General features: G+C 40.2%; 1 protein-coding gene and 1 non-coding gene across 2 annotated transcripts; one reads left to right on the top strand and one right to left on the bottom strand.

Annotated features, from left to right (window-relative positions):
- Positions 1 to 6,925: 6,925 nt before the first annotated feature.
- On the bottom strand, positions 6,926 to 23,557 carry vim (vimentin). Its single transcript, XM_071901231.2, has 9 exons — positions 22,973 to 23,557; positions 22,001 to 22,061; positions 18,589 to 18,684; positions 16,467 to 16,628; positions 15,195 to 15,320; positions 12,014 to 12,234; positions 10,710 to 10,753; positions 9,827 to 9,909; positions 6,926 to 8,166 (listed from the first exon to the last, which is right to left on the bottom strand). The coding sequence occupies exons 1-9, from the start codon at positions 23,497 to 23,499 to the stop codon at positions 8,125 to 8,127; spliced, it is 1,362 nt and encodes a 453-aa protein (XP_071757332.1). The 5' UTR covers positions 23,500 to 23,557; the 3' UTR covers positions 6,926 to 8,124.
- On the top strand, positions 9,190 to 9,262 carry trnat-ugu (transfer RNA threonine (anticodon UGU)). The gene has a single exon. It is a non-coding gene; the product is annotated as a tRNA-Thr (tRNA).
- Positions 23,558 to 24,979: the final 1,422 nt, after the last annotated feature.

Consider the following 24,979-nt stretch of genomic DNA (forward strand, 5'->3'; position numbering starts at 1 on the left):
TCCAACCTGAAACAAATAAAACACATAATACAGTTGCTTTAACATTTAAGCATTGTCCCTTTGCAAGGCCCACTTGAAGGAAGGTGCAAATGTCACATTGACTACCCTGTTTAAAATAAGGTTAATTCATTACCACTTGTGATCCTCTTGGCCTAGAAGTGGAGGCCACAGGCTCAGGGGGAGGAAGATTTCTCTCTTCCTGCAAGATTAACATCATAGCAATGGAAGCAATTGATTCATTTTAGGACAGAGAGCACTTGAAGCAGTTATTAGTCCCATGTGCAGACCACCACCAATAGCAAGTAATTGGAGATAAATCAATTACAGCCAAGTGTCCACACTCTTACCATGTGTGTTGAGATGGGCAAGTTGAACACTACATAAAATTGGTAACAAAGGACTAAAGTGTACCTCCAAAGCTCTCTCTGAGCATACAGGCACCGTCTCGTCATCTAGGACCTCCACCTGGGAAAATAAGACATGTAAATGGTCTATTTGATCCATGATCAGCAACCACAGATGACATGCCAGTGTATATGACAGGTTGCTTTCGCTGTTACCTCTGTCTGGGACAGTGTATAAGTGGGTGGTGGCAGCAACACCAATGTCTCCCCATCAACTGTAGAGGCAGTAGGTAGGCCTACATGTTACTTACTCCCACAATAATTAGTATATTATATAATTGTGTTTTATTAGCAACCCAGTAGTTTAACAGTGAGTCATTGACACATACCCTGTACAAATGTGGCCTGTTGGGAGCTGCTTCTTCCACCAGGGTCTGATGTGACACCCCCTTCCACCCCTTCCATCAAGGGGGCGACCCTGATTGTTGGAGAGGGCCAGCTCCTCAGCAGGAGTGTACTCCTGTGTAGGAGGGCCCCCTCCTGTCTTCTTCATCTCATTTTTTTTCCTGTTGGCTGCAAGCAATGTCAAAGCCATTTCATTGTGCTTTTCTATACCAATATCATCCTGAGACAGAGACTGATTGGAGCACTGAAGCCTTGTACTTGTTGTACTTATAAGATATTAAAGTAAGCCTACTTACCACTTTGGATTATGTTTTTATATTTATTTTTTATTTGCTCCCAAGTACGTTTGACCCCGCCGGGGTTGCAGCTGAAAGAATAAGGCTGATATTGTCATACACGCCAGAAGAATACATCTAAGCAACACATTAATTTAATGGAATACACAAATGTAATTATAGTCAGATCTACTCATGCCCTAATGATGGGGCAGCGATATTATAAGCCTATTAACTTACGCATTCACACAGTCGGCGATTTTTTGCCAGCTGTCCTTCCTGCATTTGGCAGCTGCAACTGTGTTGCTTTTAGCCTGGATTATGTGTTTAAATTCTTCGTATTTGTCTAATATTATAGTTTGCTCTTCGTTTGTAAAATATGCCGCTCTGCTGCCAGTAGACTTGTCCATGTTTGCGATTGGTCATATGCTGCAAACCCCACCCCTTTTATGTGCACGCGCTCATAGCTAGATTGGGAAAACCTGGGTTGACTTACCGAGTTGATAACCACCGTCGTGTGACCGCTTAGCGTGATTGCGGTTGTTAGGCTTAGTCAAGCCAGATCACGGAAAGATATCCTGGGTATGTTGAACTTGCTTCGTAGTACAGGCCCCAGGTGTCTCGAGACTTGGCAGGTCTCCAATCCTTGGAGCACTACAATAAAATAGAACTCATTTGGATGTAAAACCGCAAACCTTCCGTGTTCACAAAAACATTGGAGCATCCCAAGGTACAATGGAAGTGAATAACATCAATGTAAAAATATTTCCGAAATCAAAGTATCAAGTATTAAAGCTGTCATGAGATTTAATAGGCCTACAGTTGCTTACTCTGTACGTAGCCTATAGCAATAGCAGTAGTAGTAATAGTAGTAGTAGCTTCATATTGAAAGTTGATTGGTTGTGAAGCAGAGCCTGAAGGCTAGAGTGAATTGTGACATCAGAGCTGAACATTCCACCAGTCATCTCTATAGGGCCAAAAAAAATCACTTTTAAACTGAAATTGTGGAAGAAAAAAAAATACAAGCACACTATTCCTAAACATGCTGTAACTTTTCAAATCGATCAAAATTTTGGCAGAAAAATAAAGAAGCAAATCAGAGTGTATAAGTGTGCTGAAGCAAGCACACTAATAATCCGAACAAAAACAATAGGGCTCCAGCACCTGTAGACCCCTAATAATATAGCTGCGATCAGTGATTGTTTTAATCATTTTCATATCATTTGTGTAAAGTATGTATGACAGTAGTGTAGCTTATGTTCTATTTGTAGACTTTATAGACATATATAAGAAGGCATTTATATGCTTATACCTTAATTTTGTATGAAATACTGCAAACTTAATTTGTGTATGAAATAAACATTTGTGTATAAAAGTAGTGTATGGAATAGGAACTTCTGTGATGGGGAGTGCTTGTGGGACTGCATGAGGGAGGGAGTGTTATCAGGATTTTTTTATTGAAGAAATCAATTTGTAGTCGTTTGTAACCTTGGCCTCTTTCTTGCTCCCTCCATTTCTCCAAATCAACTAAATCTCTCTGAATATCACAGAAAATGACTTTAATTTTTATTTGTTCTTATTGTAAATATTAGTGGGAAGGTACATCAGACGATCTGCAGGAAACCTGGAATCACTGACTGCAGAACAGCCAAAACTCATTTGAATTAGTCTGTTAGTATGAGCAAGTTATGACAACTGATTTGAGATCAGTAGTTGCCATAAATTTGACACAGGTTCAGTTTGTGGTCGACCCCCTAGCATCCAATCACCAAAACTTCGACACGTTTCGAACCAATATGACGTAATGAAGCTTCGTTCGCTGAAATCACGTGACTTGGCCACTTTGATACACGCCTCACTGTTTCAACAGTGTCACAAAAGTTTTCCCTATATACCCTCCCCTTACACACTGAGCCTATGTCTGTCCTCCAATCTTAAACTTCTTTCTGCACCTTTGTTCCTACCTGAAGCAATCGGAGGGCCGTGAGCCTGAGCTGCTTCTTCATCAGAGGAAGACAAAGGCTTTTCCCTGGTCGTCAAGGCCTCTATCTGACCTGGAGTCTTCTGGTTGGAGTTACTGGACGCTCTCCGCGGCGCTACAACAACACAACCGTGCACATCTACCGTTAGCCCCGTTGGGACTGGCACTACACTGCGTGGGTGCCAGTCGCTTGAACCCTTTTCTGTTACATGAGTAAATCATATTGTTTGAAATATGGAAAAAAAAATAAAAAACCAACACGTTGCAGCTGCGGTTTTCACACGCTGACCAGAAGACTGGGAAGAGGCGTAGAAAAAGAGTGGCAACCATTTCTAAGACATGCATATGAAAACAACTAAGACAAGCCACACAAGGGTGAGGCTTAATACTTCATTGCAAATACTTTCAAACATTATGATTTACTCGTGTAACGGAAAAGGAAGAACGGCGAAAACGTCTTTTCCGCCGAGAAACTCATGCTAAACATACGTTCTATAGTATTTTCTATAGCATTTGTATAGTACTCAGTAGCGGCACCGCTGCTAAATTAATTAATTAAATTAATTGCAGGCTATTTCTGCCAAGACGTACCTTAATGATCAGGGTTTCCGCGGGTCCTTAAAAAGTCTAAAATCCAATAATCTGAATTTTAGGCCTTAAAATATCTTAAAATGTCTTAAATACGATTTTGACAGGTCTTAAAAATTGATTGCATTATGAAGTTAACGTTACTTTTATAAAGTTGCATTAACTTCAGTCTCGTTTTTAAATGTGTTTTTGGTAAAAATGTGTATTGATCACGCTGTAACAAAACTACAAAACGAAACCAACATGGAATCAATAACGACTAATGCAAACTGTGTAGCCCGGTCAGAATTTATCGGAGCACACCCAGCTAGTGTGTCGCGATGTGGTGTGTGGGCTAACGTTACTTTCATCTAAAATGGGCAAGTGCAAGTTCAACGAGATCTGGCTCGAGAACAGCGAATTTAGTGCTTGGTTGAAGCCGGTTGAAAACACATTTGAAGCCCGCTGCACCTTGTGCAAGAAAACGCTGAAATTAGGAATGTTGGGTATAAAGGCATTAGAGTCGCATGGGAAGTCTGAAAAACATAAAGCCGCCGTAAAAAGCCAGCAGCAAACGCCTGCCATCACCCAATATTCTGGTTTCACATCGGGAGCATCAAAGTCCGGCCCCAGCGCAACCCATGCAACTCCTGCAACTCCGGTAAGCGACCTCCGGACAGCGTTTGGATCTACGCCAACATTAAAAGCGGAGGTGCTCTGGACTTTACACACGGATCTATAATATCCTATAATGCAATAAACAATAAATATAATAAATAACTGTATGTGTGTGAGCTGCTAGGGATTCACTGACTTGCTCACGGACACTTTGGTTTTTTGCTGACATGGGGCACAAATCATCTGGTTTAAGGATGGTGTCTTTAACCACTAGTCCATCCTGTGCCCCAATATTTATTGTTATATATTTATTTATTTATTGTTAAAAATGTTCATATCCTTCGTACTTTTTTTGCCAGTATGGACGTGAAATAGGTCTTAAATTGCATTCATAATGGTCTTAAAAAGTCTTAAATTTAACTTGTTGAAACCTGCAGAAACCCTGAATGATGGAAGTGACACATAGTGGCGTGTGGTCGCAGAGAGGACATTCATTTGCATATCTGTATAGGCTACTGTGGATTTTAAGTTGATTCAAGTGTAGAGATGTTTGTTTTTACTGTAGTAGCCTACTTGTTTACATGATGGCATCTATATAAATTATTTCTTTATGGATTGTAATCTTAATTGTAGGCTAAGATGCCATGCCAATAAAGTAAAAAAAAAAATAAAGAAAAAAATGTGAGGGCCTATGTCCATTATTACCTGCTTAAACTGGCTTGGCTGTCACACTAACCACTTAATGGCATTACATTTGCCTTTTATTGTATATTTTATCTGGGTGTATTGTTAGGTGTGTTTCAGTGATGGTGATATTTAATTGCTGCCAACATCTGTCTATTGCTACAACAGATCATTTGGGGGTTTTACATTAAAAATAAGCAGATTTTCATATATACTCTTAATACAACTACTTAGTACCAAAGAGTACCAAAGAAATCTGAGAATTATAAAGTCTTCTTGAAAAAAGGATTCAGTTTCTGTAAATGCACCATTAAAATACTTCCAGAAGATAATCTTTATGATTGAAAACATAATTACTTAACATAGTTTAGCTAATTTTATCTACAAACTACAAAAAATGCTCATGTTTGGTTCCATTTTAGACAGTCACAGTTGTCTTGCATACAGTGAGCTAAATAAAAAGTAGTAGTGATGTCTCAATAAAAAAAAATTGCATTATAATGGCAGCATAAGGCACTATCACCATTGATTCCAATTACAGTCAGCTGAGAAGTTGACCCAGGTAAGATGGCTGCCATATGGTCCCATTCCAGAATAGGAATTCTCTATGACATGTCCCCTCTAGTGTTATATCTCTATGGTTCCAACTCTGAACTACCGACCTCCGACTTCCAATTGGCATAGCACACTCACCCTAATGGGTAAACACGGACGCAACAGCCTTTACCCATTAACGTTAACGGTAGCCAGTCCGGGGCTGCAGCTGGACCCTACTGTAAATGTTGATTTCGGGAGCTGCTTTTATTCTTTCCAGTCTAGGGTGCAACTGCGACTAGCAACTAGCAACTGCGAGGCATGATGTTAAAATATATGGCCATGCACTTACTAAACTAAAATGCAATCGCTTCTGGGAAATCAGATTACTAACTAAGTAAGGTGAACTGAGTGGCTACCGGTAGCCTTTCTGCCCCTGAGATGCGCGCGCACATTTTATGTGACGTTTAATATAGAACCTCCTTGGACGTTGCTCGGAAACTCATCTATGGAACGCCTACTTCAAGCTAGCACAACGTTAGCACCGATGATCTGGAAGAAACCCGCTGACTTTAAACGGCTAGACTGCTTACAGCTTTACAGCTTTTAACCCGGACTGCTGTCAGGAACTACTAGACACAGATAAACCAGGAATACCGGGTGGGAAAATTCTCTCTCTCTCTCTCTCTTCAGCATTCGTCCGCCATGTCGCTTTACACGCGCTTCTTCTCCTTCTTCTTTGTATTTGTCTTTGAAACAGTCTATAGCTGCTTAGGCGTATTGCTGCCCTCTGCAGGAACCCAAAGTTAGCACACTTATGAGGTTAAATGCGTGGGTAAAGTTTACATTAAGCTGATTAGAAGACTAAAAGACTCCTTAATAAAAAAAACTAGTACATTATACTATAGGGTTAGGGTTATCATAATGAAGTACTTCTAATAGATATGTGTGGTATATGGTAGTGTGGTAAGCCCATCTCACATAGTGTCTCCCAACAGAGAACTCAGCCTGGCCCAAAGAGTGGGCCTATGGCCTGGAAATGCTACAAACATTTATTATATCTGATGCCTAACAAATATTATCTCTCTGATATAATAAATCATGATGGAAAGCAAAGTGGTTGTACCAGTCTGTAAACACAGTTGCCCTGCTAAAACATATTGTGTGAAAGTATTTGCAATAAAGTATAAAATCTCACCTTTGTGTGGCTTCTCCCAGTTGTTTTCATATGCATGTAAACATGGCCACTACTGTTCTACGCCTCTTCCCTGTGAGCTGTAAGGGGCTCACCGCACAGGAAAGAAGCGTAGAAGAAGAGTAGCAGCCATGTTTAAGACACGCATGAAGGTTTGTACTTGTATGTGTCATGGAATTTATGTTTGTTATTGTTGTGCGCTTGCTCATGTAACTGAATTTACCCCCGGGGATTAATAAAGTATGATCTAATTTAACGTAACACTGCCAACGTTAGGGGTGCCATTCCCTGTCAGCTTAATTTACGTTAATAAATCAACATGGACATCCAGAGGAATTTATTGACCTACAGTATAGCAGTGACAGAGTGATGTTGGTCTTGGTATTGAGTGGATACATGGCAACAGTGGTGCAGCCTTGGATTTCTATCCAGATTTGGTAAAGATCAACTGAAGACTCAAGTCACAAGAGTCACAAGTCCATTTTGAAATTTTCATAAACAGGAAACACTTGCAGTTATATGATCAGTGTCAATGTTATTAATCACCTGGAAGTACAGAACCTGTGAATGTACGACACACTCATACTGTACATACAGTCCCAACATAATCCGACTTGAAAACATCACTCATCTGGAAACATAAAACAGACGTATACAGTTCTGAAGAATCCAATTAGTAAATCACAATGACTATGTTTACATGGACAGCAATAATCCATTTTAGACTTGTATGCACCATAATCCAACTATGACTTTCTATCAGAGTATTCATGGCTTTTTGCGACACAAGCACCAACTGCTTGACAACCCATGCTCTACTTTCCAGCGGTTGCAAACTTGTTTACAAAGGAAAAAGATGACTGACACCAGAAAAAGGAAGTCTCAACGTTTTTGGGGTGAGGCTGAAACTGTCACCATGCTCCGGATTCTATTTGCAAGTCTGTCTGCACCTTCCATAAAGGGCTTAAACTGTGTGTGCTCCAGTGATTCTCCTTTGTCCTGTTAAATGGACGATGCTCCGTAGCATAAACAGGAATATGAATGGAATAGTTCTATAAGCAACCCATGCAAACAGCTTAATTGGAATGTTTCCAATAGTCAGATTATTGCTGTCCATGTAAATGTAGTCAATGAGACTAATTTGCCCAGTGTTGCTGTGTACTGGTTGTGTACTGGTAAAGATACTACAGTAGTGAACAACAGAAACAGTCAATAAAGTGGATTCTCCTCTTCTAAACACTCTCTATTCTGTTCTACTGTTGCCTAGTCTAGAACAACGGCATCAGCAAGCAATCCCCACTAAAACGTGTCAAAAGGCACTTTTAAAGCTATTCTTTTTTCCTGTTTTTGTTGGTTTTGCTTTTACTTTCACTGAAACAATGTCCTTCCCATTTTCTGCACTCTTTTACCCCTTCCTTTTACTATTGATCTTTTTTTTTGTTCATGCTTATCATTCATCCTTTTACCCCTGCCTCCCACCCCATCTCCCGCGTCTCTTCTTCGCGGACTCGTCCATCGGCTTCACTCCAGGTCGTCGTGCTGCTGGGTTGACTCATTGATGACCTGATGGGAGGGAGGAGAGAATGAAATGTGATCCTCAGGACATTTCTGAGACTAAAGCCTTTGGTTGATGGGAACAAAGGACAAAGTGAAAAGGTCACTTGGAAGGACCATAATGCACTACAGTTTACGTCATGTTCAGAATACCTTTTGCATGTTGATAATGCCAATTAGGGTTACACCAATATATTGACCAATATATGGGGGCTAATATTGCCCTTTTATTAAATAGCAGATCTCTATGTACCAGTAATCCCTTAAAATACCCTTACATTTACATGAATTCACCACTTAATACATGCAAAATCCCCTTAAAATGAGTTATGGGAGTTATTAATGGGGGAGAAACCATCAAAACCACCTTAAATACCCCTTAATGTTTGACTACTTACTTTCTAATTTAATGTAAAATTCAGGGATACAGGAACTTTTCATTAATACCTCATTGATAACTGTGTAAACCAGGCACAAAAGGTATAAAAAATCCCTTAATTTCTAGTTTTGTAGTGTCTCCACGAACCAACCCATGAATAAATCCCTTAAAAACCCATGATACTAACCTTACTTTTTTAAAGCTATGTTATTTTTAATGGATAATTAATGTTTATGTAATGAGAAATTAAGGACATTTCATGGATAAAATTAAGGGGTTTGGTTTCATACTGGATATCAAGCAGTCAGTGTCATCTTCCTCTGATATGATGGAGGTTCCTCTTTGACCACGGCTATATAAAAACTGTAAAACGTGATATGAATTTTTCTTTCTTGCACATTTTATTATTCATTTAACTGTTCAATAATGTCCTTTATAAATTAGTTCTGAATTTAAAGGACTGATGTATCCCACAGTTACCCTACCATTGAATAGAACAGCAATGTTATGATAATACCTGAATAATCTGAATTGTTCAGAGATTTTATAATAAGAATCGTCACTCCTAAATCTGAAGATATCTATCTATCTATCTATCTAGCTATCTATCTATCTATCGGTAAGGTAAGGTATAGGTCTCCATTTGTAGGTAAGGCCCTATAGCTCAGTGGTTAGAGCACTGGTCTTGTAAACCAGGGGTTGTGAGTTCAATTCTTGCTGAGGCCTACTGACAACTTTTTTTCCTGAATTTCCCCAAGGGGATCAATAAAGTGCTATCTTACCTATCTATCTATCTATCTATCTATCTATCTATCTATCTATCTATCTATCTATCTATCTATCTAACAAATCAGTCAAAGCATACATTAACATTAAACCCACAAACATATGCCTATTGCATTATATGGGATAACAGTTCAGGTAACAGTAAGCTCTCTGTAGGCGCTTTAGTCTCTGTGACAATTCTAAGTATATATAATTGTTTCTGTTGTTTGTGTTTTTTGTTTAGTATTTGAAAGTTAGATTACTCAGCTATTATGAAATCAAGTCAACAAACATTTCAGCACCTTTAAAATGGACAACGCCACAGCGGCTTTAAGATACACTTCACCGTGAGCTCCTGCTGTTAAGTGCTGCTTTGAGAAACGCACATAGGTAATGAACGCACCTTCGTAGGATCAAACTTCTAAATGCTCTTCACCTCTGAGAGCGATCGTTATTGGTAAACGAGGCCCTGAACTGATCCACCTCACAGATAGCTTGAGGATGGAGGAGAGACGATATACTCACATGTCCATCTCTGGTCTCTATGGTCTTAATCACGACTTTCTTCGCTAGGTTGTCAATCATTGGCCTGGCCTCCAGCATGGTTTCTGTAACAGAAGAGGGGATTAAACCTATCTTTAATATGGGTCCCATCCAAATTCAACTTATCAAAAAGGAAGAAAAGCTGCTTCACTGTCACATCGACAACCATGCATTTTTGAATTTGTTCAATAGATTTCGAATGTAGGTTCACATCTCATAACAAAAATGTAAAATAAAAAACTTCAAAATTGGAGTTCATCCGTCACCAGGGACATGATGAACATGACTATCCTATGCTGCTGTAGAAGCCACTTCACATGGTCATTTATAATGCAGGACTCTCACTCAGTAGCAGAAAGCGAGGTCACATCAGGCTCTCACGCATTAACATGGTTCCTAAAATATAGCACTGCAGCAAGCGAACAGCAGAATTGCTGGAAAAAGTACAAAGCCAGTAGTTCCAATGAAGCTTCCACGCTGACAGCGAACACAGCGAGTGAAGTATCTAACAGTAAAGAAGCGGTTAGGAAGGTTTGTTCAGAAACATGGTTTTTGGCAAAGCTAGCAGTTCCTCATGCTTGGAAAGCCTAGCATGAAAAATGAAGTCTGGACTGATGCTCATGTTCAGCTATTTCTTCATGTGTTCTTAAGTGGCATGAGCACCAGAGAAGGGAGATTACGGCAACGAGTGCATACAAGTCCATCATGCTTAGATAAATTTACAGGGGTTGTAATCAGATTTGATTTGACTCTGCCACCAACCTTGAGAGAACAATACAAAAATGTAACAAAGTAACTCCCTCTTTGCAAAAAAATCAAGGAGTCTATATGGAGAGTTTAGTTTTGTTTTGTGACTGTGACTCACCTCTCAAGTTGAAGGAGGAGAAGTTGGGCAATGGGGTGGCAATCCTGAGAGAGAATGACAGAGAGGGAAACTTTTATTGTATGCCACATACAAGCACAGGTTCACACACACGCGTGCGCACACACACACACCTCACATAGAGCAAGAACAAATATGATCTGACACTTTCGAACCCCTTCGCAAATATGCATGTGAAGTTTGATTCTCTAGCAATAAATGTTTAGGTTTGACATCTTCACTGTCAACTGGCAGTTGAAGTATGTTGTGTGTGAAATTTGGTGGAGATTGTGAAGTAGTGTAGGTTAGCCCTGACATGAAGCATAGACAAACACATTAGAGCTCACAGACCAATTAAGGAAGGCTTTTCAGCATGACACCAAGATTTTGGATTAGGGCCTGGTTTGTTAAACTAGCAGTCAGGAGGTTAAATAAGGTTTGAGTCAACTTTGCAGGAGCAATAAAAAAAGTGTTTTTGCAAGTTTGGCCTGATGATGGTGCTGTTGAACACAATTATATGTCTGACACACTTTGAGACCCATCCCAAACATTCTTGTGAAATTTGGTTGCTTTGTCTGCTTTGGTTGAAGTTAAAAACTTCAAAGGTCATTACTTCACAAGTATGTGTAATAGCCACAATGGAAGGAAATCCATATATGGTGTGTGCAAAATTTTGTGGACATTGGATCAACTTTGAAGGAGAAATAGCGAAAAAATTCAACATGGCAGAAAATGATCATGGCAGAAATGAAACCAGTATGGCCAGTGGAGTTAAGGAGTCTGTGGAAAACAAGATTAGGTAAGCCTAACCACGAATGCAGCCTGTGGGGAACATTGTCTGTCAGGAAATGAAAGATTTGACCCATGACTTTCTGTCCATAAATGGTACTGGACCCTCTTTCCATGTGGGTTCCAAAAGATACTTCCTCCCTATTGAAAATCAGACGTAGGGCCACTAGTCGGTCCGGCAAGAATGATTCTAGGCTATACAGTTCAGAAGTTGCTGGCCAATATGTAGAGTTACTTGTTATAGCGCCATCACCTGGCTGATCGGTGTAATCGGTGGCTGAGTAGTAGGGGAGATATTCACCAAATTTGGTTGCTCTGGGACTTGCGGTCTCTGAGCTCCAGATTGTTTAAAGGCAGAAAAAGACAAAAGCAATAGGGTACCAGCACCTGCACTGCTTGGATCCCTAAAAATCTGACTCGTATTGGACATGCGAAAAAATTGGATTTGAGCTGCCTGTCTGAACACAGCCATAATAACCCCTCATCATACACCAACTATACCAACACAGTGTGTGTACCTGCTCTCCTCCCCTTCCAGCAGCTTGCGGTAGGTGGCAATCTCAATGTCCAGGGCCATCTTGACATTAAGGAGGTCCTGGTACTCCCTCAGGTGGCGGGCCATCTCGTCCTTCATATTGCGGATGTCCTCCTCCAGCTGGCCAATGGTGTCCTGGTATCCAGCAGCCTCCATCCCAAAACCATCCTCCACATCCCGCATCTGACGCTCCATAGACTCATTCTGAGGAAAACACACCATTACGTTATTTAAAAAACAAGCTACAATATAATTTAAAAGGGAATCTACAATCTAAACCATGTTTGTTCCTTCAGCAATGTTGTTCTGCTCTACACAAAGCAATGGTAAGATATTTTCATCCTGTTCCAGGATGACTACTTCTTACAGAAGAAAGGAGTGGCCATGGGTTCTCCAATGGCCCCGACATATGCAGGCCTGTATGTTGGTTATCTAGAGAAGACCAAGATTTTCAGTCCTACTGATAATGAGTTTTTGCTCAACATTGTTCTCTGGAAAAGATACATAGATGATATTTTTCTTTTGTTTCGTGGTAGTCTTGAACAACTTAACAGCTTTTTCTCCTTTGTAAATACATGCTCAGATCATTTGAAATTTACAATGACTGCAATCAGTTTTTTGGATCTCATGATTATCCGGGGTGATGACAATGTGTTATACACGGACCTATACAAGAAACCCACTGATCGCAATAGTCTGCTCAGGGCAGATAACTGTCATCACCTTCCTTTAAAGAACAGTTTACCCTACAGCCAGTTCTGTAGGGTGAAAAGAATCTGTAAAAAACCCTCCGATTTGAACCGCAATTTGGCTGATATGCAAAGGAAATTCAAAGAAAGGGGTTATAATGACACTCAGATAAATAACGCTGTTTATAAGATCAACTCAAAACCGAGGTCAGAATTGTTCAATAGACGGTCAGAAAAGAAAGGACAACCCTCCATTATCTTTTCCACCTGCTATTCTAAGTGTGCTGAACAATTTAAAAACATTTTACATAAACACTGGAATATTCTTAGGACAGACAGAATTCTAGACAAAGCCTTCTCTGAACCCCTATGGTTGTGTTTTCTCAGGGTCAGAACCTCAGAGACCATTTGGTCATGTCTGATTTACCCCCCCTTTCTGTGTCTCCACAACGTAAACTTGCTCCTATTCCTAATGGTAACTATAGATGTAGTTCCTGTGCCCAATGTAATGGCACCTACAAATGTCATTATTTCAAACATCCTCATTCTGGTAAAAAGATCCCCATAAAAGGTATCATTACATGTACCACTAGAGGTGTTATTTATTTACTTACCTGCCCTTGTGGTAAGGCATATGTGGGAAAGACCACACGTGAACTTAAAGTCCGCATAGCAGAACATTGTAGTTCCATTAGATGCAAAAATGTTACATACCCAGTCTCTGCACACTTTGTAGAAGCCAATCATCCTGTTTCTTCTCTACGTTATGTGGGTATTGAAAAGGTTTCTGTGCCACGAAGGGGGGACATAGATGCCTTATTATTGAGACGAGAGGCAGCATGGATCTATAACCTTAAAACCCTTGCACCTCTTGGTCTTAATGTTGACTTTGACCTTAGACCTTTTTTGTAGTCTCTTTATTAATGTTTATGCTTCTATTTTTATTGATAGGCGGTTCCCCTACAGTTCCATTGCTTGCAGAACATACACCTATGATGATGGTGGTGGTTTTGCAGGTTTAGCCTATGCTGATCTCAAATGGTATTTCCATGATATTCGGGCTTATTTTTGCTATCACTTTACTATTTTTTTATTGTACTATATGTATACTGCATTTAATGTGATGATGTTTTCTTATGTGTGGTTTATACTTAGACTTGATACTCTTTGTATGACATAAAATGGAATGTTGAGACTATATACCACTTACTAAATTGTTGTGGTCTTTCTATTGAACCTAATTGTTTACTTTTTCCCTTTCCTGTGATTGGTCAGGTTACACTGATTGCCTGCACCTGTGTACCAGTGCTTTTAACTTCAGTCAAACTTGTGTCCTGGTAGATCAACCCTGATGAAGGCAGCCTAGCTGCTGAAATGTCGGTTTTGTTAATGTCTCAATAAATTATTGCATCGGATCTATGAGTGTGCAGCTACTTTCACCATTTTTATGCTTGTTTTCACTGGCCGGCACCTCATCACTACAGGTGTGCGTTTCACCTACTTTGACTCAAGATATTTTTTAAAACTAGACTAACTGAAGCATTTCAGCTCAATAGAGCCTTCAACATCCAAAATTAATTTTACAAGTGTAATTAATGAGAAATACATATATAAGATAAGATAAGATAGGATAGGATAGGATAAGAGAAGATTGCACTTCATTGATCCCCTGGGGGAAATTCAGGTGCCCAGTAGCAATTGGCGGAACAGTGCCAAGGAAGTCAAGTACAGGAAAGGTAATCAGAAAAATAGGTAATAAAATTAAATAATACGGAAAAGGTACTGTACATAAATATAAAAACTATATAAACTATAAGTGATAGTGCAAATAAATGTAAATAATAAATGCAGATTGGATAAGTCCGAGGATATAGTCCAAAGGTACGTAATATCCATGTGCAAATAAATGCAAATATATTAGATTAAAAAAAAAAGATTGTTTTATTCCAAAATGATGTCCACCAGTTGAAAAAGAGTCTCACCCCGGCTGGTAACACCAAGACCCGGACGGCAAACGACTATTTTAAGAGCTGGAACACTCATTAAAAATGGATTTGATCTGACTGACTGAAAACACTATGCCAGTTACTGCACCAATACTCTACTGGGCATCTTCATGGGATGGTAGGAGGGGAATAAACATTTCTCAGCTCTAAGCTCATCTTTGTTTGATTGTAAATCAATGTTTGGGAATAGTTACAGTTTACTTAAATTAAATTAAAATATTTGAAGGCTTTCATTTCAGACTGCTATATGCTTTTATCTCTAAAATATAGAAGATCCAGTCTGTATACATACCATTTTTTTTTACCCTGTTTACCCAAGGAAAGCTGAATGAGGTTGTGGGCTCACACAGAACAACCCAGTGAACCAGGTACTTAAGGTTACAGGTTACCTGCTATCTCAGTACAATTTCTTTGAATTCATTTCTTTGAGTCGTGCTGTCAGAGTAGGTGGTGGATATGCCATCCTTACTGTTCCTTTGAGGGCGTCCACCTCGCAGGTTAGAGTCTGGACCTGGCGACGGTACTCATTGGCTTCCTGCTTGGCCTGGCGGATTGCCTCGCTGTTACGCTGCTGCTGCTCCGACAGATCAGCAAACTGGGAGAGGGGGAAAATAATACTGTTACACATCCACATCAGAGAAAGATATGTTTGTGTGAGCTCTTGAATCCAGAAGAACATGTAGACCCATAATAATTTTACATGAGAACAGCCATACCTATTAGGATTAGACCAAAATATCAGACTGATATTGGCCTTTTATTGAATATCAGATATTGTCCAGTAAGTGTCTTCTACCTTTGATATCATGGATGTCCCTCTCAGATCGCATCTACAGAAAAACAGTCTGAAAAACCTGACATGAAATTAGATTTTCTTTGTGGCTTCATTTTATTTTCTTATTTAACTGCAATGTGTTTTGTAAATGAATTCTTGGCTTGAATTCTTGAGTTCTGTCTTAAAGAGCTGCTAACCCTGTACTCAATGAAGAATGCTGACAATATTAAGAAGCCTTTAGAGCAGCTGAAGTATAAAGATAGAAACCGTTCCCTCTTAATGGCCTGGCACCGCAGGCACTGCAATATATATCAGACATATTTATGAGCCTAGCAGATCTCTTAGGTCATTGGGCACTGGTCTCCTTCACATCCCTAGAACCTATTGTAAATCTGGTGAAATAGCATTTAGTGTTTATGCACCCAAGAAATGGAATAGCCTGCCTGTTGATTTGAGATGTGCTCCAACATTATGCTCATTTAAGAGTAAATTTTTAGTATAGCTTACACATAAATGATTAATTCCGGATTCACTGCATAGTATTGTAATTGCTGGAATTCCTATTATTAGGTTGCCACAGCATCAGCAGTGGTAGCTAGTATCTACTTTCCTAGAGAAATTTGAATTTTCTGTATTTGTTTTTATTCTTTTACTGTTTTTCATTACTCTGTAAAGCACAAACGGCATTTGTATGAAAATGTGCTATACAAATAAACATGACTTGATTCCATTATGTGGCATTTGGACCAACCTACAAGTAACACACTAAAAGTCAACATGTCAAAGTATCCCAGTAAACGTTTCCACATTAGACTCAAAATTAAAAATCCTTTTGTTTGTCTGTCTGCCAAAAAAGACCAGGTAAGACGAGGTAACATACAGACAGGTAAGACAGAGAGACAGGTGGAAAGACACAGACATGCAGACCCTGTCTCTCTGTCTCTCTCTCTCTCTGCACATGCTGACCTTCGACTTGTACCAGTCTTCAGACTCCTGGAGGTTTTTGGTGGCCAGGTTTTCGTACTGCAGCCTAACATCACGCAGGGCAGCGGTCAGGTCGGGTTTGACCACGTCCATCTCTATCTGGACATGCTGCTCCTGGATCTGGGCCTGGAGCTCCGCCACCTCCTACAGATAAATGAGAAGAAATAACAGTTACACATGCTCTAAAATGCCAAAGTCCTTCTAGGTCAAGGTTATGGCTTCATGGTTATCTCTTGGCCATACAAAGCATTGAAATCATCTACTGGCGTTTCAGCAGGTTTGAAAGGCAAAATCAAAATTGCAGTTATGTGTTTTTTTTCTTTCAGCATTGAAATATGGCTGGAGATGATGACACATTTGGCCATAAAATAAACTATATAACATGGTTTCATACAAAAGACATACAGAAGGCCAGTTTGTTGAAGATTTATTTGAATCCATCCGTTGCATACTAGCTTGACCTTTGAGCAAATTGAATACAAGCTTGCCATTTCCATTTCAGGCAGATGGAACATGACTCCTTGTTTCAGGTGTGGACGATCCCTAAGTCTTCATCACCATCAGCTCAACATGGTCAACAGACAACACTGTGATCACCTACCTATCTACCCCATATCCGTTATCCCCTCCTTTTAATCCCCTACCTTCTCTCAGCATCTTGATGACTCTACACTAACGGGTCTTATTTAAAACGAGAAGAGTATTTTCTCACCCTGCTAGGACCCAGGCTCCATAAAACATGTCACTGCTCTTACTGTGTAGGGAACCTTATGTTACCTCCTGAATGCTAGTTTAACAAACCAGGCCCTAATCCAAAATCTTGGTGTCATGCTGAAAAGCCTTCCTTAATTGGTTTGTGAGCTCTAATGTGTTTGTCTATACTTCATGTCAGGGCTAACCTACACTGCTTCACAATCACTATTGTATCATATCATCACTAAGTATCATATGAAGTTAAAGTCCCTATGAAAGGAGCTAAAAGTTCTCATAAAAGCAATTAAAAGTTTTCCAGAAAAGCGCTAAAAGATCTTCTGAAAGGAGCTAAAAGATCTTCTGAAAGGAGCTAAAAGTTCTCATGAAAGGAGCTAAAAGTTCTCAAGAAAGGCACTAAAAGATCATCTGAAAGGAGCTAAAAGTTCTTCTGAAAGTTCAGTTCAAGGAAACTGATGTCCTCGTCCGGGAGGTGCAGACTTGCAAGGCGTGTATACATGGTACAAATATACTGCCAACATTTTTACTTTTTAAGTTGAATTCACGTTTCTGGATCCCTGTCACCATGTTTTCTGTGCCTTATGATGTGTATCTACAGTTTTATGTCGATTCACACAATACCCATGTGCAGTTACAACTAACTTTGTATTTTATTTTATCTGTTGCCTGTAGTTGTTTTTACTTAGTAAAAACAGTAGCGGCAGGACAGCTTCCACTATCAGATTTTACCAGAACAATTACATTCATAAATCTGCACAACCATATCATATTTGTCGCAGCCATATGCCTATCTCTATTGCAATTACAAAATTCCTGCTTTTGGGAAACCTGTTGGAAAGTAGAGTGGAGAAAAAACTTGAGAATGTCCTAAAGATTTTTCCCGGAGCTGTGTGATCTACTGCATCCAATGCATCCCCCAGATCTACATAAATGGAATGCAAATACCTGTCCTGCCACCTTCGGATGGCTATATAGGGATTTTGTAAACCGAAAGGGAATGTGCTCATACACCCTGCTAGCAGTTGTGGGTGACAGATATTGGTGAGAATCACAACTCAATCTAGCCCAGTACAGACTACAGTTCTTCATGAGCTGAGTTCAAGAAATGCCACTAAGGTTCATACATGTCCTAACTAGTGTCTATTAATGCAATTAAAATTGGAGTACTCCTCATATATACTTATTTCAACCAAGAGCATAATCACTTTAATATGATCAGGGTGTGGTGTTTACATGGGCTCTACCATATTCACGTTATTGCCTTAATTGCATTATAATCACATTTTTGATGTGCATGTACACATGGCTACTGGTTGAAAAATTTATATCAAAGGGAAATAGGTAAGTTTGAGTAGGTGGAGGTGTAAAAGATAGGGCTATCAGCATTGTCTACCTCCTCATGGATCTGCTTGAGGAAGCTGATCTCCTCCTGCAGAGACTCCACCTTCCTCTCCAGGTCCAGACGGGCCAGCGAGGCATTGTCCACATCCTGCAACACACACACACACACACACACACACGCACACATCATATCTAATGGAACATAATTCAAGCCAACATTATCATCACTTGATACATTAGCATATGAAGATAAATCCACCAGTTCTCCACCCAGAGAAGATTTGATTAGCGTGTATGTTCTTTTTCAGCAACACCCTGCCTCACATTCATTCAGTTCCACACATTCACACTGGGATCTGCCCAGTACAACCACAGTCTTCTCTAGCTCCTTCTTATTTCTTTACTCAGAACTTCACTAGTACGTAAAAATGTTAATATATTTATTAAGTTATTGTCTGGATGCTCTGGCTCTGACCCTTGCACTCCTCAATATTAACATTGGTTGTAATAGTGGTGATCTAGTTCAGCTTGTTTTTTGCTGTTGTACTGTAAGTCACGCTGGATGTCAGCCAAATGCCAAGTGTAAATGTACATGTTTGGTGGAACCAGTCTAGTTACTGGATCAGCAGCCAGATGATGAGCTAAGCAGCAGTGAATGAAAAAGCAAAGCCAGGGTCAATGAAGCATCTGTTTGGACAGGAAGCAGATATATCTCTCTCTCTCCCTCTCTCTCTCTCTCTCTCTCTCTCTCCCTCTCTCTCTCCCTCTCTCTCTCGCCAACCCACTTGGACAACAGCTTGCTTTGTCATTTTCCCATAAGCCCCTCTTTCCTCATCAGGCAGAAACAATGGCATGAGGGGAAATCAGCTTTCCTGCCCCAGTGTTCAGACAGACAAAGCCTTCCATTGAGCTGCATGTTAACACTCTGGCACACTGCTGGTCAGACTGCCACTGCTAGACAAGGAATACAGACACAGTTTATAATGGATTATTATAATATCAAGGATCCAGATAGAGTGACCATGGTTATAAATAATCAGGTGGACAGGAGACTCCAAATTGCCCATAGGTATGAATGTCAGGAGTAACTCTGAAATGTGTTGAGGACACAAATAGTATGAATATTTTCTTCCTCCACCATGAATTGGATTATGTGACAATAGCATGAATTGGATGCGCCATTTTCATGTGTTCATGTGAAAAGATTAGCTAATGGTTAATTTTAGGTAGTGGTGGAAAGAGTACTAAAATATCCTACTCATGTATAAGTATTGTTTCTTTGCTTATATTTTAGAAGAAGTAGAAGTAGTAGAAGATTGTAGAAGTAAAGCAGCTCATTTAAAATGTACTCCGAGTAAAAGTTACTTGTCACAAAAGAGAATGTTGGAAGGGAGTACAGAGATTGAACTATATTCTTTTAATTGGAAAATTTAGAAATTACAAAAAAATAGTGCACAAACAAAGTAAAGCCAAATTACTCTTCTCTTCTTTGTTGACTGACTGTTCACTAGCAAAGGGCTCCACAATTTGTCAATTTACGACTGTCCAGTTTCTGTTGCTTATGGAGAGCTGACTTGTACTTTGCAATGGATGTGATTTAAAATGTAGTGAAGTACAATACTTCAGTGAAAACATGCTTAAGTAAAATTACTGACTTTAAAAACTACTCAAAAAAGTACAAGTACACAAAAAAGCTGGCACAAAAGCACAATTTGGTTAAGGGTATGGTAAGGTTTTGGTCATGGTTAAACAGTTAGGGTTAGGTTTAGAGTTGGGAATTGAACCCGGGTTTCTAGATGTGTCCCCTCCATGTAATTCTTTCCTCACTTTTCCTGCACATAGCTCATACTTGCATTTTAAGACACTTTCACGCAATTTCAATTTCACAAAATTTTGTGAGACCAGGTGGAAGGAAGACAAGTGGGCACTGAGCATTTTAAGACATTATGCTTATTTCATGACATTTTGTGAGACCAGGTTGAAGGAAGACAAGTGGTCACTGAGCATTTTAAGACATCACGCTTATTTCACAAAATTTTGCGAGACCAGGTTGAAGGAGGACAAGCGGTCATTGAGCATTTGAAGACATCATGCACATTTTACAAAATTTTGTTAGACCAGGTTGAAGGATGACAAGTGGTCACTGAGCATTTGAAGACATCATGCTTATTTCACAAGATTTTGCACCATTTTACTAGTGTGGTAGATATAAGGTGTATTTTTCATATCTGGCAAATATATTTGACTGTATTTAATATTATTACATGATTGTCATATTGTAGCACATGTTGTATTAACAAATATGAGCATTTGGAGCATTGCATAGAGTTAATTTATTGTTACGGTAAATTATATGTGCATGTGGGAGGGGCATACAGTGTGCACTTGGAGGTCGTGTTTATGTTTTTGGTACCCACTCCGCAACAAAGTATATTCAAGTAAGAGCTATTTTCAAACTGGAAAGTGGTTCTGAAATTATGACAGTGACTCAGAATTAACCCAGAGCCAAAAGTCTTCAATCCACCACTGCTACAAAAACATGTTGTAGAGGAAGCAGTGACTACCATTTATCTGCCATGTATATCTATATACATACTGACTGTGGCTTTGCTTCCTTTTCTCTACTTGGCTACATTCTAATATTCTATACTAATGATGGCTTTTTCTTGGCTCTCTTGAGATGCTTTAGCTCAGCATAAAGAATCTCAAGAAATTGTTTTTCTGTCCAAGTATCAAGAGAATTTGTCTTTCATAAATAATAAGCTAGTGTGCCTGCAGTTAGGTGAGGATGGTTGTTTATCATTACACCACTTTGACCTCTGAGGAAACACAAGAAAGACAGATCATTCTCCCATGAAACGGCACAGTCAAAATCAGTGGAGCAATATTGATTGAGCTTCCCTGAATCAAAGCTTCCATCTGCATGATGCAGAGAAAACACCTCATGCAAAGAGGGAATCAGACATCACAAGACAAAAGTTTGCGAGTAAATTTGTCTGGTCAGTATGCAATATGAGGTATTATGTATGTTAATAACCACAAATGCTGCTTTATAAGTCCTTATTAATATCCACATTTATACTATTATTTTCATTACTAAATCTTTTTTGTCTGTTTGTTTTAGATGAGTTTTAATTGTAGTTTTTATACAGCAGTGTAAGACCACCAGACCAGTGAAGAGGGTTGAGGAGTCAAGAGAAGCCTTTTGCCTTCACTCTGCTCTCAGTCAAGCCTGAATAGTGTACAATGTTTTTGTAGTGTCAGAGAACAGAAAGATGTTCAGCGGGGATAATACAAATTCCTCATTGTTTGTAGTAGGGTCATGTTGAACTTACATGGTATGTAAATAAATTAGATATTGGCCAATACATCAAGTGGCCATTTAGAGGAGATGAAATGAAGGGGGTTTAGATTATTTGTAGTTAAAAAAAAAACTTTGAGAGCGCTGTTGTTGACAGTCCTACCTGTCTGAATGTTTGCAGGTTGTGTTCTGTTTCCTCTTTCTGCAACATCTCCTCCTGCAGCCTGGAAACAGATGGACAGAATGGCATAATGGAGGAGGTGAAGAGCCACACCCACATCTGCTGAAGATACTGAGCTGAACTGTTCACTACACTACAGCGTAGGAAACAGACACAATATTTAACTACTACCAAGAGAACACCAACTGCAACAATCATACAAACTACTTTTTATCTATTTTGAATAACATGGCATTGAGTGTGTCTAATGAAAGCCAGGCGGTATGGAGCATGCGGAGAGCTGCCATGTGAATGAGCTCATTTCAGAGTTATTCAGTGAAAAAAAACACAGAGACCAGTTTCTGCTCCGTGTTTGTAACAATACCTGGCACTGAATCTGTGACAATGGAAAAGCTTTGATTAACAATAGACCCTCTGTCTAAGCAGTTTAGAACTAAAAAAGATTTAATGGACTGAGGCCAAGACTGGAAAATAAATAAATAGGCTAATGGAATGAAATGAACTGAGGTGAATGGATGGAGGGAATGAGTTAGAGGCAGTTTGCCCTCCCTTGACATTTCAGAGGAAAGGACTATTTGGACAGCAGTATTTTGAACTAACACACCCACAGCCTGTCACATTAGACCAGTGCTTCTCAAACATTTTCATGTCCCAGACCCCCAAATAGATCGACATTAGACTACAGACCCCCATCAGATTTAGTCAGAGGGACCCATATGCAAGGTTTTTAGTTGCTGATTTAGCAGCCTATTGAATTGTAGAACTGTAATAGTGGTGAGAGTGAAACCTGGGATTATAATAATAATCTAATTGGGATATTTTCTTGTGAATTAAATTAGAGTGAAATTAAAGTATTCCTCATTTTGCTGCACCCCCTGAACCCCCTCAAGGACCCCTGGGTGTACACGGACCCCACTTTGTGAACCACTCTGTTACACTACGTTGATAGCCTACTTCTGCCGTAGGCGCTCGATGTCATCCCCCATGTTGCCCCGGTCCACCTCCAGCCGTGACCTCTGGTTGGTAAGCTGGTCCACCTGCTTGCGGAGGTCCCTCAGCTCGTCCTGGTACAGATCCCCGATGCGGGAGCGACCCTGGCCCCGCAGCGTCTCCAACTCAGCGGCCAGCATCTTGTTCTGCTGCTCCAGGAAGCGCACCTTGTCGATGTAGCTGACGAAGCGGTCATTCAGCTGCTGCATCTCCGCCTTCTCGTTGCTCCTGGTCGCAATGAACTCCGAGTTGATGGCGTCCGACAGGGCGAAGTCCACGGTGTCCGACGAAAGACGGGGCATCGGGGCGCTGCTGCGGAGCCGGACCGTCCTGGAGGAATGGATGGGGGCGGAGGAGACGCTGTAGGCCGTCCTGGACCGGACCGGGCTGGAGTAGGAGGACCGGACCATGGCGGGACGCTCCCCTCCGAACATCCTGGAGTAGGACGAGGACGCTGACCTGCTGCTGCTGTTCCGGCTGCTCATCATCATGCTAGTTAATCCTCTGGTCCTTATGATATACTTTTCTGTTCGACTCTGATGCACACACACTGTGTCTAACCCAGTAGGAGCTGCAGTTCCGTCCCAGCCTTCTTTATAAGCGAGTCCACTCCCAATGCAAATGACAGAACGGTGCGTAAAGGGGGCGGTGTGGTAAGCTGGAAAGGCTTCCCTGCATTGCGACCCCTCGGCTTTTGTTCTCCGGGTGTTTCCCACCACAAAGCCAGGAATGCAACTGGCCTCCACCCCGCTGTGGAGAGACGTTTAGTTCACAGCTCAGCAACTGATGAAAAAGACGATTCCTTCAGGAATGTGAATTCACTAAAGCCTAAACTATGGGCACCCTAAGCACAGGGGGCGACTAGCTACTACCCCATGTTTACTGTGAGTGCCGAAGTGCATTTTTGTTTTTGTTTTTAGTTAGCCTACACACTTTTATTTAACTCAGGGTTTATTTGGTATTTTCACCTTTATTGACAGAGCAGTAGGAAAGACAGAGAGGGGATGATATGCAGCAAAGGGCAGGGGACTGATTTGAATTCAAATACCCATCTGGTGTGACCTTAAGGCAAAAATGAAGCATGTTTTTTAGTAGCCTAGAACATGAGACCCTCACGTTTTTCATCCGAAGCCTTCGTATGAAGGCATTATAATGGGACACGTCCATGCTTCATTTTTGCCCTAAGGGCACAAGGAAATATATGTTTTTCTATCACAGGGGCCCCCAACAGCTTGATGCACCGACTCGCTACGGTTTGTGTGTCAGCCAGGCTAGCACCCTATAGACTCTTGCTTGTTCGCATGCATGTGTGTCTGTTTACATTATGTGTTTGTAGTAGGCGAAGGTTGATAGGTGGTGCCCATCTTAAAGGTATCGTAATTAGCCTATTAATTGTTTTTATTTAGCAGACCTCTAGGCCTATGTCATTGATTTTTTTTACCTGACTAAAATTAATTTAGCAAGTTGATATAAAATTATTTTGCATATTCAAAAACAGACAGTAGAGAAGTTGGCCATAGCCTAGAAGTAAACAGGCTTAAAATTAATGTATCAGTCAAGAAAGATCATGCGCCACCCACTGGCCCAGATAAATTGCATCCAGTGAAACTGCTGTGCTGTCAATCTCATAATAGTATTGTTTTTGGAAAGTGTGAATCCTACAGTCCATTGATATGGGACCACACAGAGGCCATTAACAGAGGATTTTGCTGTGAATCCAGTCTGATACAGGAAAGTAAAATACATCCCCCCCCCCCCCCCCCCCCCTATGTTTTCTGTTTTCTTCCCAAATTCAAACCCATGGATTTTTTTTCCAAAATAGTAAACAGGAAAATAGTAAACAAATTGTCTTATTATTCCTGATGACAATTTATTTCAATGTGAGTTCAGAATCATACATAAAACATTCATCCTGTTTTAAGAGTTCCAAGTTTTGATTTGATTAGTCATCCCTGTTTTTTTTAACCCATT

This window comes from Centroberyx gerrardi, chromosome 22 (assembly GCF_048128805.1).
Source record: "Centroberyx gerrardi isolate f3 chromosome 22, fCenGer3.hap1.cur.20231027, whole genome shotgun sequence".
NCBI lineage: Eukaryota > Metazoa > Chordata > Actinopteri > Beryciformes > Berycidae > Centroberyx > Centroberyx gerrardi.